Source organism: Hypomesus transpacificus, chromosome 8, assembly GCF_021917145.1.
Source record: "Hypomesus transpacificus isolate Combined female chromosome 8, fHypTra1, whole genome shotgun sequence".
Taxonomy (NCBI): Eukaryota; Metazoa; Chordata; class Actinopteri; order Osmeriformes; family Osmeridae; genus Hypomesus; species Hypomesus transpacificus.
The window spans coordinates 6,055,602-6,073,527 of record NC_061067.1 but is presented as its reverse complement, the minus strand read 5'-3'; the positions used below and the strand labels follow the sequence as shown (position 1 = coordinate 6,073,527).

The following is a 17,926-nucleotide window of genomic DNA, read 5'->3' as shown; positions in this document are numbered from 1 at the left end:
AGTTGCTCCTCCAACGCGTAGCGGCGTTAAATATTAACGCGGCGGAATGATCACCAAGCGAGGCGTGAGTTGGGGGGGTAAGGTGTGAGGGACTAGGATGACACCCTCATTCATCATCTCTGTAACTCAATCTGAATCTGTCCAGTGTCTTTAACCTTGGCCACCTGCTTGTGGGAAACAAGTGAGTGGAAGAGGAGAGAGATAAGAGGGGAGGGGGGGGGGGAATACACAGACTGAAAGAGAGAGATGGGTTGACTTTAAGCCTAAAGCCTAAACTCCCCTGTCCTAAGCCCGAGGGCGTGTGACAAGCTGACGGATGACGGATGAACAAAAGGAATTTTTATCTTATTTCGTCAAGGTCTGGCAGTCCCTCAAGCCCTACTCAGCATGAATAACTAAGAGGGGAGAGAATGGAGTTTGTATCGCCTTCCCTCCTCAATTACAGTGTCATTTACCCCCGTTCACATCGCTATTCAGTGTCCTCTCTGTTTGTTTGGCTTGTCATAAGCTGCATCTAGAGTGGGCAGCCTGCTTGTTAGACACGATGAAGTCTTGGCCATACATCATCACAAACTGCCCACCGGAAAGCATATATTTAACTCTGGCTCTCTCAGTCCAAGACGAGAGACGGCACGAGAGAAGAGAGGCGTTATTTTAAGGGAGGAGAACACAAAGGGCAGAATTGAAACGCTAACACACGAGCCAACCAGACGGGGTTAGAGAGGTGCGTAACGCCCGTGGCTTGTTTCTCAACGTCTAACACCCATGCAATAGCAAGGTGTCAAACAGACATGTCACTGTGAGTTATGCATCCCCAGTGTTGCGTTTTGTCTGCATATCACACTATCCCTCTCTCTCCCTCATCCACGCTCTGACCTCATCCCCCCCTCCGCCCCTCTCTTTTGCTTCCCCCCCTCTCATCATTGGTCCTGCCATGCACGTCCTCACACCTTCCTTGTCCTCCTCCTCGGTCTCCATCCATCCATGCTTCGCCTCTTCCCTCTCCTCCCTCAGTTCAAACTCAAACTTGATCAATGACCTTTCTTGCCTGGCTTATTTGCCTCATGTCCGGTTCAGCGTGTGGCCTAATGGGAGTGTGCCCTGTTTGATGGGTTCCATTTGCCTGGCAGGCAGGAGGGATGGGACAGGGGAAGGAAGAAAAGGGAGGAATGATGACCTCGTATTGACAGTGATCGGATTTACTGAAGACTTTCATTGTTGTTTTTGTGTGGACTGCTTGAATGGACTGCTTGTTCCAACTGATATGGAAATCTAAATGTAGCTGCTAGTGGTTCCTTTCAACCTACACTCCCAACAACAGAGACAGCTCTTCCCTGAGGGTAAAACCCAGTTCTAGTGGGTGGTCTCTTAATATAGCCCTGTGGCTAAGTTGTAGCTAGCTGTTGAGTGGTTGCGTTTGCTAAGTGGCTGTTGTAATCCCCCTTTGTGCTCCTGTGTGCCTGCAGGAGTACCAGTCCTGTAACACCCTCCCATGCCCTGACCTGAAGAAGACCACGCCCTGGACCCCCTGGACGCCCGTCAACATTTCCGACAACGGCGGCCACTACGAGCAGCGCTTCCGCTACACGTGCAAGGCCCGTGTGCCGGACCCCGCCCTCCTGGAGGTGGGCCGTCAGAGGATCGAGATGCGCTACTGTTCCAGCGACGGCTCCACGGGCTGCTCCACAGATGGTGAGGAGCGAGCCGGTCAGACAGGCCCTCTGCGTCTCTCGCTGACGACCGTTTCGTTTCTCTGTTTTTCTTGTCTCTGTTTTGTATCTCTCCCTCTCTCCCCGCCTTTCTATCCCGGCAGGCTCTTTTGTCAGCCTGCAAATTCCCTTAAATTGAATCTCTCTCTTTCACGCTTCTCTTTCTCTTTTTCTTTCTCACTCCTTGTCAAACTCTGTCCAAAAGTGCTCGAATCACCTGGAGATCCTCCAAGTAGCACCACTTAAGAGCCACAGAAAGCAGCTTATTTGGTGTCAATTTGACACGTCTGACCTACAGAAAGACACCTGGATGGTTCTCGCTCCCTGTTCCCTGCCCCTCCGGTCCCATCTACTTTACCCCATACATCCACCAGGACCAGACACAGCCCCGCTACAGGCTGTTAACAGTCAAACAAACAGGCCACTAATTGACATGTTGTTTGTGTTGTTGAGTGGGAGGTGCTGGTGGGTTTGTGGAAGTGAGGGGGGTGGCAGAGGAGGAGGTGATAAAATGGTTGTGGACACAGATGTAGCTCTTAAATATGTTTATTGAGTCTCTTGCAGGTCGAGAGAGAGACAGTTCCTTGTTACGAAGCATTAGCGTGCTCTGCCAATCCTTTGAGGGTCTGGTATCTCTGGGTGGGCCTCGACAGCTCAGCACGTGCCAAGCTAAGAACTAGAAGAGGGCTTCTCTCTGGTCTCACAACGTTTTCTTTCTTTTACTTTTGCTCTCTCCCGCTCAGTCACTCTCTGCTTGTTTGGTTGCTCTCTCTCTCTCTGTCCTCTGTACTGACACGTGCCAAACCACTGAAGCTTTGTTCCTGTTACCTCACGGTCCTATCAGAGATGATTCAGCCAATACCCCTTTATCGAAGACTCGTTAATAGAGGAGCCTGTCATGTCTTTGATTTGCGGGAGGTGGTATCGGAAACAAAGTGTTTCATTAAAGACTTGGCACTACCACCCTGAAGTGAGACTAGCTCCTGTTACGTGTTAATTAAATAGTTTCAAAGGGACCAAACATGTGATTTCACACTGTTGTAAAGAAAGGTCTCTGTTGTAGAGAGAAGTGATGTAAAAACAGCAGATGGTAAAGTTGTGCTGGTTGGCTTGTTAACTGCTAACTGTGTTCCAGCTGTATTTCTGCTTTAAAGCCAGCCTCCAACATGGTCAAACTTCACCCTTTCCCTCCTCCACCAGTGCTGAGAGTTAAAGCTTCTTAGTTTAAGACCTTATAGACACTGCACTAGTAAAAGTGACAGAGAGAGGCTGGTGTCATGTGGCTGTCTCCAGAGATAACCCCTGTCCTCTGCAGGCTGTTCATCACAGTCCTGGAGAGAGAGGCAGGGATACCAGGAGAGGGGTATCATAACAGGCACAGGGGATCTGCGTCTTTGTATCTATCGTTAGCACTCGGGCTGTCCAAAGAGTGGTGTGTGTGTGTGTGTGTCACCCCCCCCCCCCGATCCCCAGCAGCCACCCCAGTGATAGATGCCTTCACAGGTCCTGCACAGGGACAGCAGTTAACTTATATCCAACCAAGAGGCTATTCCAAGATAATTACCACCTCTCTGAAGGTGTGTATTGATGTCCACGATCGGGGGAAAAGTCCTGGATATCTTCCTGAGATGATGAGCGCCCAGAAGGAATGGTCTGTCACCTGATGAAGATTTAGAGTTAGCATCAGCCTGCTCACCATTGATCCAGCCTACATGACCGGCCAACCCCCCCGCCCCCGCCCCCCTCCCAACCCATCTCCTTCAGAATAAGGCAGTAAAGCAGGGCAGCACATTGTGTGTGTGTGTACATGTGCATTTGTGTGCATCCACACATTTTGTGTGCCCACGAGCGTGTGTGTTTGTGGGCGAGTTTGTGCATGTGTGTGTATGTGTGTAAGTGTGTGTCCATATCCCAGCAGTGACTCTGATCAGCACGGTAAATCACACGTCAAGATTGTGTGTCACTGGAGATGGCAGATAGATACAGTGCTTTACACTTCCACAAAACAACTAATAAACTACGACACTCCTCACTGTCTGCAAACCAGATAACAACATCAATAAACACACACTGCATGTTTCTGCACGTTTACACAAGGTAAGCCGCTCCTAAGGCACATTTAAAAGGCCCTTTTCGAAAACAGACTCGGTTCCTTAACAGTCCTTGATAGCAGAAAGTATATTTAGTCAGCCTCTTGAGGAGATGTCCTCCTCTGTTGCAGACTGTCAACAGACCGGTAGCTGGTCCCCAAGTCTCCAGGTATGGTTGACAGTTTCATGATTTTCAATTCCCTTCTCGACATTGATCCTTCCCCCCGGTGGACGTGATTGACAACGTGTGAGACGGTGTGGATTCGGGTAGCTATTTATCTGTATTTGCTGAAATAAATCATGCAGATCTGATTTATCTGAGCAGTGAGGTGGAGCCGTCTTGGACATGCGGAGCCGCTTCGTTCCAGCGATCCAAGTTTAATGGCGGTGATTAGCTAACGACTCTGGACCCAAAGTGATTAAGAGATGTATCTTGTCTTTAATATGCAGTGATTGTTCTTGTCATCTTTTTGCCGCTCACATCTCTCTTACCAGAAACATTTCTTTTTTCGACATTGTTTCACCTTGCTGTGGACACAAACAGATCTAGGTCTAGCTCTTCCTCCTTTTGTCTGTGTGTAGGCCTACGCTTAGATTTGACGAAGAAAAATGCTGAGAACTTTCTTTTTTCCGACGTTCAATGAATTATCTCCTTTCCCTCCTTTTAGTATGCCCACATGACACATTACCTTCATTACATGTTTTATAGAACAGATAGGTCATAATGTTGTTGGAGCAATGCAGTGTGTGAAATGCACTGGAATGGTCACAGTAACACCCGGTCAAATCTCAGCCCAGGAGGAAAATGAGAAAAGGGTGCAGGAGTGGATTTTTATGATTTGGAATGATGCCCGTCTGTCAAAATGGAGGAGTGAAAGCCATCTACACTTTATACCGTTTATTTGACTACACATTAAACAGAAAGATATGGGGATGGAGGGAGAAAGTGTTCACTGATGTCATTGCTTGAAAAGTATACCATTTTGTACATGTTGATTAGAATGGTTTCTACTTTTCTGTCCTCTGTTCCAATGGCAATGTTAAAGAGGGAAGAGAGAGAGAAATCCGATCTATAGTGTGAGGATAGTGTGAGTGTGCAGTCCTCTTCTGAGAGTTATGGCTCCACTTCTCTTAAAAGAGCCAGTGAAATGTCAGCTTGGGTGATGTGTCTCATCTCAGATACACTCTGTGCAAGGCCAGGCCCTCTTATAGACCATACATTATAGTCCTCTCACCGAGCACACATCACTAGCCTACAACCCACCGCTCATATGATCCTGAGCCACGTGTCTGATGAATGACAACATAACTGTATCCTTGTCCCTTTCTCCCTCCCTCTCTCTCTCCCTCTCTCTCTCTCCCTCTCTCTTCCTCCCACGTGTTGATTAATCCCTGTCTATGGAAGACCTTGTCCACTTCTCCGGTCCTGCTCAAGATGGTTGTCAGTAGATGATATACATGGTGTAAACACAGATCAGCGGGATTCGAACAAAACAAAACGGTTTCCGAACAGGAAGAGGCTTCACCTCAGTCAACCTAAACCTCCCCAGAGGCTGCATCTCTTCTTAATCACCACCCCCTCAGGGCGTTGCTGCGTGTGCGTGTCCATGTGCGTGGAAGAGACAGTGTGTTTACGGATGCGTGTGTGTGTTCTGTGTGGAATTTTTAATTGCCCTTGCTCTAACTTTTAATAAGCGGATCCCAGAGCAGGTCCCTGGAGCTATAGGCTTGACAGGTTTGATGACAGCTCCGGGAATAGGCCCTCTGTCACAGCCCTGCTCCCTAATCCAGCAGAGCTACTCCGTCTCTGGATTAGATATGGATTTACACACGCACACACACGCACAGACATACTACAAACAAGTCACACAGACACAAACACACACACCTCATGCAGACTTGTGCTCACACACACATACTATTTCCCCAAACTAACACTCCTTATAGGCTCCTCTGATGGAAGACATGAGTTACCCTGATCTGTTTATCTCTGGGGGTGGGGGGACTTGTCAGAGAATCTAGGCTAGAGGAGAGAAACATCCCCCCATTCCCTGTTCTGCTCTCCCTCTCTCCTCTCTTTCTGTTTTGGGACATGACATGGCAATTATTAGCCAACAGTTTCACTCTCTCTGTCTAAGTGTGTCTCACTTTTTCTCTCTTCTTTTCTCTTTTTCTCTTTTTCTCTTTTTCTCTTTTTCTCTTTTTCTCTTTTTCTCTCTCTCTCTCTCTCTCTCTCTCTCTCTCTCTCTCTCTCTCTCTCTCTCTCTCTCTCTCTCTCTCTCTCTCTCTCTCTCTCTCTCTCTGTTGAGTTGCTTGTCTCTAGCAGTTGTTGACATGGTGTCCCATCTCATCCCCGGGCAGCTTGGCTCGAGGATGTTTTCTGCCTCTGTTAACACATCTCCTGCATCTATTTGTTGTTCCTATTTGTTGTTGTTTATCCTGCGCCTCACTTCCTATCAAAGTTCCGTTTTCCAACTTGACTATATGTACTTCAGTACCCAGTCTGTGTTCCTGCAGTACTAGTTGTTGGGATTGCATTTTAGCCCGTCTTGTTGGTGGCTGGGGTCTCCAGAGACGTCATTCTCTCCGGTTGTGCGTGTTCTTTCGCCGAATCGATAGAACCAGTCAACCCTCATTTGAAAGAGGGAACTGCTCCGTGTTGGTTTTGGCGACCACCGTGGCTTCTGTGATCCTGAATTCACACACGGGCACATCCACTCATAGTGGAGCGCATATACGCTCTCTCTGTCTTGCCCACGCACAAAGGGCAGGGCAGAGTTGTGAGTAGCCTACAAAACTGGGCTGCCTTCGGAGAGCAGCCAGCATCGCCCTGGGCGTGAGCGGGCCTTGATAAAGAGTACAGGTCACATTGGCAACCAGAGCTGTTCGTGCCACGGCCTGCTCAGAATCGATAAAGAGTGGGGGCCTCAGCGGCCCTGTCAGGGACCCTGGCAGCTCGGGGTAGGGGGAGCTGCCGTGTCGGCTCCCAAGGTCGTCGCTCGCTCGCTCAGAGGATGTGCGATGAGCGAAGGAGACACGGCGTGTTTTCGCTGAGGGCTGCATACCAAGCGAACCACTGAAGGATCAGCGCCCGTCCACCGCACTCTCAGAACAAAGAACGAGAGGAACAAGGAAAAGAGGGCAAGAAAGAAACAAACAACAAAGACTGAAATAGGCATACAGTGTTGTGAGTCAAGCAGCATATAACAGCACAGTGGGTTGAGTGACTGAATGATCCAAAAAGTGTGTGTAGCCACATTATTATTTGATTTGAGGTGATTTTTTCTCCCTCAAAGAGAGTTCTGCAATCTCTTCAACTGTAAAAGCCAGCAATCAAAAAGTCTTATTTTCACAGCTGCATTGATTAATGTCCTCTGTAATTGGAGTTTAATTGAAATGACTGATTCATATTTCATTAGGAGTCATCAACTAACACGTTTCTGATGAGAGACCACAGATTACTCCAACACTGGTGTAGTACTTAATGATAGAGGTGTGTGTGTGTGCGCGCGCATGTGTTTGTGTGCGTGTGTAGGATGGATGTAGGATCTCCTCAGCTCTCAGAAAGCCCCAATCATGATGATGATTTAGCGCCTTTTAGCGCCCCTTGTAAAGAGCTTCTGGTTCCAGGCTGACGCCCCCTCTCTCTCCCTGCTCTCCCTCCCCCCAGGGGAGCTGCTCCGGTCGGGCAGGGTGTCGGGCCACACAGTGAACGGAGGCTGGTCGTCCTGGAGCTCGTGGTCCCAGTGCAGCAGGGACTGCAGCCGGGGGGTCCGGAGCCGCAAGCGCACCTGCACCAGCCCGGAGCCTCGCTACGGGGGCCAGGCCTGCCTGGGGCCCCCACAGGAGTACCAGGAGTGCAACGTCACCCCCTGTCCAGGTCACACATTTACATTTACATGTATTCATTTAGCAGATACTTTCATCCAAAGCCACTTACAAGAAAGAGCTTTACAATAAGTGCCTAGGTCAATGATCATCAACAACGAGATAGCCCCAAAAACATTGCGGGTAGCCAAAACATGAAGCATACATTGTGGAAAGCTAATTGTGCCAATGGGTAGAACCAGAAGAGCATGTAGTTAAACAAATTACAATTAAACAGCATGATCCTCGAAAGTACTGGAGTGTACCTGGAGGAAAGCAAGCAACAATAATATAATCACAGCAAGTACAAGTTGTTAAATCAGTTACAACTAACCAGCAAGTGCAACAAGTCCCTCAATAACTGTCATTCTGTTCCTGAGTGCCAGACACAAACACACACACACGCACACATACCCTGCAACGCAGACACCCAAGCACACACACACTCAACATTTCGCACGGTGTGTGTATATATATTACACACAGACACTCACCTCCTTCACTTACCTCTCATGCACACACATCCGGTTTCAACGAGCAAGCTATTAAGAGAATTGCTCTGATGCAGCCGTTTTCCTTCATATCTGTGGCGACATCACAGGGCGGCAGCAAGAAACAAGGGAAAGAAAGCAGGAGCGTCCTGGTGAGCTCAAAGCAGAGAGAGGCACAAAGGAAATCAGCCTCAGATGCACTGCGTGACGGACGGCCCCAATTTGCAGCTGGAATCTCGGGCGTCATCCCCAGGGTGTCTGACTGTGTAATTACATCGTAGGGTAATTATTCTGGCAGCTATTGGGAGCCGAGCTCTGTCGTGGAGAAAGAGACACACGGAACGGGAGAGTCAGAGAACGAGGGGGAGAGAGAAAGAGGCTGAGACAATGTGTCCCCTTCTCTGTTCTGTTGCTAGCGGTGGGAGGAAGCATTCTAATTAAATCAGTGTTCTGTCTGACAAGGTAAGTAATGTGCTGTCTAAATGGAAATCTGACGCTTAGCTCCTTACAAAGCACACCTGATTGCCCCCATCAGCCCCCAAACACATAAAGAGGATTATTCCATGATTTTGATTCATCCACAGGCTGTTTGTGAAGGAGTGGGTCATTTTAGTTAGCTCTTAATCTTCTGGTGTCATACGCAAGCTGCCACTGCAGCAGACCAGGGGAGGGTAAAGGTGGGATGTTTCTGCAGCCTGCTGGTTCCTGTGGTGGAGGAACTTTGAGAACTAGAACGTGGAGGTAGCTACGTACTGTATGAGCAGGCTCATTGGACAAAACCTCCAGAAGCTCTTTGGACTGATGGAGGACCTTTACCTATTTTTGATAATGTATCTACGCTACGTTGTCTATGCTATGTCGTTCATTTAGAGTATGTTTATGTTTATTTAATTAAAGGAGAGAAAATGCCCATTAACACTTGTGTCCATCCTATAAATGTGCTCTGTTTATAGTGAGCCGAGTGTTTATAGCCATACAGGCTCATTTCCATCTGCAGTACCCTGTGGCAGGTTAATGGCAAATAAAACATGAACATGTACATAAGTATAAACAAATAATAAAACAATGGCACACACTTTAGCTGCTGTAGCTACACTGGCCAGGCCCCAGCGGTGTCCGTTCAGTCTCACACTCAGTCTCTGCAGTATCTTGGAGTGACCTGCACTGGAGGGCATTTTATCTTCATTTGCCAGATTCCATTATCGTTCACTTCCATTTGTACAAAGGCTGGATTTGAAGAGATGAACGCAAAAGTAGCATATCATCGTCTGTTGATACAGACAATTGGCTTTACTCCGTCACTTGACATCTCGACTTTTCATTTCGACTTTGCATTTATGAATACTTATGAATGGTGATGCAGCCTAAATTAGAACTTGCCCAGAGAGATGTGGTGGGGTTCTTTTGACGCCGGTTCTAGTGTTCTGAGACGTAATCCATCTGCTGTGAGACGCACTGCTTTTAAATTGCATCAGTGTGCAGTGAGGAGGAGGGATGAAGAGGAAGAGAGAAGAAGAAGGGTAGACGGTGGGGGGGGGATGGGGGTAGAAGGAAAGGTTGCCATGTCTGCTGTCTGTCTGGTTTGGAAGTAAATTAATCGCTCCCTGTTTTTGTGGCCACGCGCTATGATGAGTCGATTCGTCATCGAGGGCCAGGTATCGACTCCTCCGTCATTCTGCAATAGAGAAATTACACCAGGACTGGGTAGGGGGGTAATTCCCAGCTCTACTGGCCGACCTCACTAATTAAAAGAAATTCTGAAATGAAAGGACGATGTGAATCTGGTTTGATTGTAATGATTTGCGATCCCCCCTCTCTCACTTTTTGTAATACCAGCAGCTTGGTATTACTAAAATAATAGAAAATAAGGAGAATGCGTGTGTTGACTGCATGTGTGTCTGTGTGTGTTGGGGGGTAAAGCAGCTGTATACATTAGAGCAGGGAGGTCAAACAGGACGTGAAGCAGGCGAGACATAAAATGTTTATTCTAAAACCAATACAGGTGAATGTTTGCCCTCAGCATGACAAGCAGATGGATACCTAACCCATTTCATGATTCAAAAACACACACGTCAGTATTGTCCTTACTACCGATTGTCTCAAAGCCCATAAATGCGAAGACAACTTGACATAACTGTATATCCACACGACACAGAGATGCAGCTAAACTTGACCTCTTTCCTGTACTCGAACGAAGATCAAATCACCTGGATAGATGCTATCACACAGTACACGCATTGACTCAGATGAATTGGGGTGTGCTGTGCTGACCCTCTGTGGACGTGTTGCCTTGCAGTGGACGGCGGCTGGTCGTGCTGGTCGTCCTGGTCCAAGTGCTCCGTGACGTGTGGAGGAGGACACTACATGAGGACACGGACCTGCAACAACCCTCTACCTGCCCACGGAGGAGACATCTGCCTGGGTCTGCACACTGAGGAGGCCCTCTGTCACACCCAGCTCTGTCCAGGTACACACACACACTCCAAAAACACAACCATTTGTGGGGTTTTTCTTCTGTTTTGGAGCTGGAATGTCCACCCACGGTTGAATGGATGTGGTGTGTTTGTGTTGACAGAGAGCTGGTCGAGCTGGTCTGAATGGTCCCAGTGCGACTCCTTGGGCTCCCAGATGCGTGTGCGACACTGTGACGTGCTCTTTCCCACTGGGAACCAGTGCTCTGGGAACAGCACCGACAACAGGCCCTGTCCTCCAGACTCCAACTTTATACCAGGTATAAACTCACACACATACATACAGTCAACAACCTACTTACCATACATGTCACACACAGTCGCTCAACCACACACACACACGCACACTGTCGCTGACCCCCACACACACATTCACACACCCACATTGTTTGCTCCAGACAAGGATATCCCCCTTTGACAGACAAGTAATGTAAGTCAAACCACAACATTGATCTGGGCCATGCCAGGATAATAGGCATCTCCTCCTTTCGGTTTGATTAAGTGGCTGACTCATTCAAGCCCCCTTTATTGATGTCTTCCACATGGTGTCAATGGACTTACCATCACCTGGGCTCTGAAATATTAAAGTATTTCTATATAGTTTGACTCCATGACAGCCCATTATTCCAGTTGAATACCACTTTTACATTGTTACATGAAAAAACTGTTACATAAACACTAGATTCGAAATTGATGTAACTACCATATCCCCATTAACAAATAATGTTGGTACTAAACTATGTGAGAATACTTACAATGTTTTTTTCTGAAAACAGCAGCTATTCTTTCTGCCTTCTGGCTCAAAAGGTTTTTATGGTGCTCGATAGTTCATTAAGGTTCATTATGCAAGCGGTGTTCTTCATTTTCTTTAATTAGCCCAGATACTTATCATAAAGCTCTTCAGGTGCCATGCTTCTGATTAACAGCGCTAGTTTTATGATCATCTGTTTCTCTTTGAATACTGCCATCGTCCTCGTTCACCTCCTAGGACGGCATTTATCAGAGTAACGAGTCTACGCTTTCTTTGTCTTGTCTTTTCGCTCCTTCCCTCATCCCTTCTTTCTCTTTCTTAGAAGTCTCAATTGCTCACTCCAGTCAGGAGGAAAGGCGCTGTGGAGGTAATATGGGAGTGTCTGTGTGTGTGTGAGAGAGCCAGTGTGTGTGTGTGTGTGTGTGTGGGAGAGTCAGTGTGTGTGTGGACATGCATACATGCAGTCCCTTTGTACAGTTGTTGATCATGAAAAAGAACATGTGAGTGATACATTATCTCTCTCTTTCTCTCTCTCTCTCTCTCTCTCTCTCTCTCTCTCTCTCTCTCTCTCTCTCTCTCTCTCTCTCTCTCTCTCTCTGTGTCGCGCTCTCTCTCTCCCTCTCGTTTTCCTCCTCCCCTCCTCTCTTCCAGATTTTAACTTGTTCCACATGATGGCTGTGGGCCTGAGCAGCTCGATCCTGGGCTGCCTAGTCACCCTGCTGGTCTACACCTACTGCCAACGTTACCAGCAGCAGTCCCACGATGCCACTGTCATCCATCCCATCTCCGCCGCGCCACTCAACACCAGCATCACCAACCACATCAACAAACTGGACAAATACGACTCTGTGGAAGCCATCAAGGTATGGATACAACCTCAGGACTAATTCGTATAGACCCACTGATGGTCAGGAGAAAAAAAAGAATTGCTGGAAGTTTCTGGGGTTTAAAAGCCCAAAGCAATGTTTTCCTCGAATGCTGTGAGATGAAGGATATTAGATATTGAGATAAATTTGTTTAACTTCAAATGCTCCCTCTTTCACAGATTGATGAATATGTTTTGGCCTTAACCCCAGCAACCTTCCAGATAACAGTTTTGACCAAACAGGTCTTTCTTATCTGAATGCATGACATGAAGCACCATCTGTTCTTGTTGTTGTTGTTCACTTACTCTCTGAAGACCCTGGCTGCTCTCTAAGGCCTAATGTGCGTCTCATCTTTGTGACCCGACACTGTTCTGTCTCAGCTCCCATACACTGCTTTCTCATCAAGTTACTACTGACCCTCTACCAAGTGTTTATTGTAGTTCAGACAGAAGTGCTTGTGGATTGTTTTGTTGAGTATTGTAAGTTAGGTTTGCGTCTCAGTTCTTACATCATGAGAGTAGATCAAGTAAGGTGTCAGGAGATTGCTCATAGCCACTGTTTTGAAATTGGATACTGGCTAGGCTGGTGTTGCTGCTGTAAATTACAGACCAGACACATCACTGCAATAGCATTGAACTCTTTGGCTCGGGACGGACTTCTTTGAGTGAAATAGTCTTCATCTATCATGTAGTTAGAGTCTAAAGTGAGAATATAATCCAGTTCTTGCATTGGGGAAGAGGCAGATATGAATTTAGAGCAACCTCAGACGGGGGAAACATGAATCCTATCTTATTTCCCAAAGCACAATCTGCCAAACTCCTCTCTTTTGTTTTGTTTAATTATGCAGATATTTCATCCAGATGTTACAGCTAGTGAATGAATCTAGTTCAAATCCTTCTGAATTGTACAGACAGGAGTGAAGAAGAACACCTGCTGTCATAACTTGCTCAGATCTCAAACAGCTTTGTCTTTCAGCACAGCTCTAATAAACTAGGGAGGGGGACAGAAATTGTCGCTAACAGATTAGCTGTTGTTATTCCTCACCTAGTGTCCCCATGTTATTGGAGCTGTGTTGGAGGCAACTAGCAGCTATTATGGTCCTTTGTGGTCAGTAGCAAAGTGGTCATCTTTAGTGGTACACAACTACTGTAGACAACATATCCTACAGAGAGAACCTCCATTTTGGTTCCTAGGTGCTTCTACCATTGCATGCATCTCTACTCTGGTCAGATTGTACAATAGGGCAATAGGGCTCCATTGTGGCTCCTGTGAGGATGACTGTTGCTCGTTCCTCCCCTTCTGCAGCCCGATGTGTCGGTCCTCTTGCCCCTGGACGACCCCGACATGTGTCCACCACTGTCTACCAGCAGGGGCGTTTCCATGCGTGGCCTGGAGATTTTCTACTAACTCTGACCTCTGCTACTACCACAACCATCCAGGCTCTTGAATCTCCACCTATCCCAACAACCTCTTCCTCTTCCCCCACCGACACACTCCCCCCCACTTCCTGTGGCTCTTCCTGTTTGATGCAGGTCGGAGTTCTGACTCACTTTCTCTTTGCTTGGAATCCCCCCATCCTCCATTCCCCTCATCCCATAACAAGAACCTTTCAGGCTTGTGAGAAGGCAGTGTATTCCTCCCCTTTCTTTGAGTCTTCCCATCCAGCATGTACCTGCTACTTTTCTTTTACAACTCTTTTTCATGTTTGTCCTCCTTGTTTTCATGGCATGGGTTTAACTGGATGGGACATTATTGTGGGTTGGGATAGTAACAGAATATACTGTGGCTCCAAACTCAACATCACCATCAGCTGTCACCACAGTCCCATGGAGATCCATAAATCAGGCCCCTGAAAGCAACATTAAATTACCACCACCCCCCCACCCCCGAAGTACACACTTACAATTTGTCCATAAACTGCTGATGTTGCGCCAAGCATGAGGCTACTCAAGGAACTGTATTTTCAACAAGAGCATCTTCAACCCAGAGCTGCGCCATTTCGCATAGCGGTCCCCCCCCCCCATCCATCCCACTCCTCCCACCCCCCACTCCCCACTCCCTCCCCCGCCCACCCTCGTTCTGACAACCGTACAAACCTGATGGAGGGTATTAGACAGGGCTGCAGTGGGTAGACAGGCGCTCATCATCATTCCGCTTCACTTCGTTTTTTTCTGTTGTTAATGGTTTGACCTTGATCTTTAAATGTTGTGCTTCCTGCACACAGCGACCTCCCATTGATTTATGCTGTTTTTCTTTGAAACCTCAAAAGGCATGTTTTTTCTTCTGTTAGACATATTCCCTTTACCATACCATCTGGTCTGAGTTATAACTTGTTCTGTGTGTAACAATGCAATCAACGTTGACTGCATGCTCTCTTTCTCGCACTCTCTCTCTCTTTCTTCCCGTCTCTGGCTTTCTCTCTTCCCTCCTCTCTCCCTCCCTTTTCACTCTCTGTCCTTCCCTCCTCTCACCTGCTGTCTCTCACAGGCCTTCAACAAGAACAACCTGATCCTGGAGGAAAGAAACAAGTACTTTAACCCTCAGCTGGCCGGGAAGACTTACACCAATGCCTACTTCACCGATCTCAACACCTACGATGACTATTAAGACTTTGTTGGGCGTCTTATCTCCTCCCTTTGTGCATACCGCCAACCCCCAACTCCTTCTCCACCCGCCTTCTCCCCCACAAGCCACACAACTGGTTACGACCACTTTGTTATTTCTTTGTTGTTTCTCATGCCGTATGTGACATCACCTCCCATGCTGAGACTCTCAGGCAGCTGCCCTCCAACCCAAGAGAGATCTCTCCTCAGCAGTCCCCCTCAGGTGCCCAGGGGGTTTCTGGGAAGGTCTGGAGGTGTTTAGGGGGGTGAGGGGAGGGTTCTTGACTCTCACAAAAAAGGACAACTGGAATACTATACATTACCATCATGGACAACAAAGGAAAAGGTTTTTAAATTAAAAGTAAAAAAAAAAAAAAAAAACTTGATTCATTGCTGGATTTGAATTGAAATCCTATGTTCATCTTTCCTCTGAAGCCTCTCGATCCAGACCGGTGGTGACTTGGCGGGAGAGATCCACCCAACTGCTCTGCATGACTTCACCTCATGTGTTTTGATCTGTCTCTCAGCTTGCATGGTTGATAGTGGCCGTCCAGAGGTTACGGTCTTACAGGCATCCTATCATACCTGTGATCTCTAGACTGCTGTTTCTGTGTCAGAAGGTCCCTTTCGAGGACCCAAAGGAGGGTGACCTTTGAGATGCCTGATACCACCAACTACCACCAAACCCCTCTTTTGGAGAAGGGCATGTACCCAGTGGCAGACTAGGCATGGATTCAGGATGTAGATAGTCGAGGAGACATGTTTGTGTTTTTTCTGTTTTGGGGCTTTCATGGGTCTAGTGGTTAAAATACAATATCAATGTCAAATATTTTGCTTTTGCTGTTGTTATTGTACAGTCATTTCAGTTTTTTGAAGCTGATGTTCTCTGTAGATTTTATACGCACATTTACTCTATGTCTGTTGAAAAGTGCAAATGTTTTTGTTTCGCAAAGAAGAATTGATTCATGTAAGTTGAGAAGAAGCATCTTTTTTTGGCACAGTAATTTTTATATAGTTTTTGTTTTGAAATTCAGAATTTTTGATAGTATGTGTTCAGTGTTCTTTTGGCTTTTTGGATTAGTTAGACATGCATTGTGAAGGCATAAGTCTCTAACCAAATCTTGAGCATAACTATTATACAGCAATTATTCTCAAGGTGATGCCTTTCTGTTAAAGATGAACGTCATAACTGAGTGAAACACTCAGCTAGTTCTTTTTTCCCCTCAATGTTTCAACTGTAACTAACTCTTTTTACATGTTTGCTTGTTTTATTGTGCATAAATTAAAACGATTGCTTCGTATCCTTCAGTGTTGTCAGAGTCTGCAAATGAAAGTACTTTTATACCTTCTGCCATTCATCATCTGTAAGGCGTTGCTTCTTGCTCGTAGTTAAATGTAATTAATCACACAGAACATCATCATTTGGCCCAGTGGCCCATATATATCTGCGACAGTAGGGCACTGTGAGGAAGGTAGTAACATACCAGTTTACCCTTTTGTTAAGAACCTTTAGCAGGGGTTTGGAGATGAGTAGAACTTGCAGCTGTGGAAGGATACGTGAAGGATACAGCTTAGAGAAAAGGGAGCGTTTAGGTATAAGGGATCTATATGAAGTGATGAAGCGCACCTGCGTTTTTCTCCATCAACCTTCAACCTGACGGGCCATCTGTGAGCAGAGGGTAATGGTTGGGAGGGGGTTGTTATTAGTCACCTTCAGCATTTTGCCTCAGACATGGGGTGTGTGGGGGGGGGGGGGGTGCTGATAACAGCCGAATCACAGGGGCCAAACTCCTCCACCAGAATCAATCTCTCTTTACCTGACTCCTCTGTAACCCACAGAGGGATGAAGCAATGGACCCAGAAACACACACGTGCAGCTGGGGTGTCTCCATGGTGGAAATGGGATGTGAGACGAGAGAGAGAGAGAGAGAGAGAGAGGAGAGAGAGAGAGAGAGAGAGAGAGAGAGAGAGAGAGAGAGAGGAGAGAGAGAGGAGAGAGAGAGAGAGAGAGAGAGAGGAGAGAGAGAGAGAGAGAGAGAGAGAGAGAGAGAGAGAGAGAGAGAGAGAGAGAGAGAGAGAGAAAGAGAGAGAGAGAGAGAGAAAGTGAGGAAGATAGAAAAAAGGAGAGAGGAGGAAGAGAGAGAAGGGAAATAGAAAGAGGAAGAGAGCTAGAAAAAATATAGGGAGTGTTTACATGTGAGTGCTAATATGTTTGCCTCTATTTAAAATGACATTGCCGATGTTAGAACCGTCTATGCTGCTAAGTGAACGTTGTAAAAAGCATGCTATTTATCCTGGATTGAGGATTCATGACTTGATTTACATTTTCACACATACACACATCCAAAGGCATATCAAATACAGTCTAGGCTTTTCTCGGCACTTCCATTTGTCACTGTAGAGTGTATATTCCTTGGCGCTCCAGCAGAATGATCTATGTTGCACTTAGTCACAGAGACACATGTGACATTCCACTTCTCAACCAGTGACATTGGACTTGGGGACAACAAATTACTTTTTGGACCCTATAGATTAAAGAAAAAGGTTCGAGATACCAGGAGTTTTTGTAATGTAACCTACAGGGGCTGCATCGGACTGGTGTAGTTCATAAAGGAATGTGTGTGTGTGTGTGCATATACATGTGTCCATCTCCCTGTTCGTACTGTGTCTTGACGCTCTGTAGGATTTGCTAATTGAGACATCTACAGAGGCCTGTGAGTGACAAACAAGGCGAGCGTGTGATGTTGTACCTGTCAGGGGAGTGACAGAGTGTGGCTGTTCCATTATAGCCCAGCCCCTTCTCCCAAGAGTCAGTGTCCCTCATTCACAGTGACGTCAGAATATTCCGGAATGTCATTTTAGAACTTTGACAGAATCCATTCTATTAACCCAGGCATGTTGGCTGTTAGCCACGGAGTTCTATAGAACCATGACAAATATTTTTTGACAATTCAATGCGACACTCAACCTTTTTCAAAAGCAATTAATATATTTCAGGCACATTGAAGGGGTGTCAAGTTATATTAAATTAAAATAAATATACATCACAAATAAGCAGAAATTAAATTAATACAATTC

General features: G+C 46.7%; 1 protein-coding gene across 1 annotated transcript in view; it reads left to right on the top strand.

Moving 5' to 3' along the window:
• The window catches only part of sema5a (sema domain, seven thrombospondin repeats (type 1 and type 1-like), transmembrane domain (TM) and short cytoplasmic domain, (semaphorin) 5A), a 77,226-nt gene extending 61,077 nt beyond the window's left edge, over positions 1 to 16,149 (top strand). Inside the window, exons 16-22 of the mRNA XM_047023945.1 lie at positions 1,467 to 1,692; positions 7,470 to 7,679; positions 10,454 to 10,624; positions 10,733 to 10,888; positions 11,702 to 11,746; positions 12,031 to 12,242; positions 14,733 to 16,149. Coding sequence (XP_046879901.1) covers positions 1,467 to 1,692; positions 7,470 to 7,679; positions 10,454 to 10,624; positions 10,733 to 10,888; positions 11,702 to 11,746; positions 12,031 to 12,242; positions 14,733 to 14,852 — 1,140 coding nt within the window. The 3' untranslated portion in view covers positions 14,853 to 16,149. The remainder of the gene's footprint in view (positions 1 to 1,466; positions 1,693 to 7,469; positions 7,680 to 10,453; positions 10,625 to 10,732; positions 10,889 to 11,701; positions 11,747 to 12,030; positions 12,243 to 14,732) is intronic.
• The last annotated feature ends 1,777 nt before the right edge of the window (positions 16,150 to 17,926 follow it).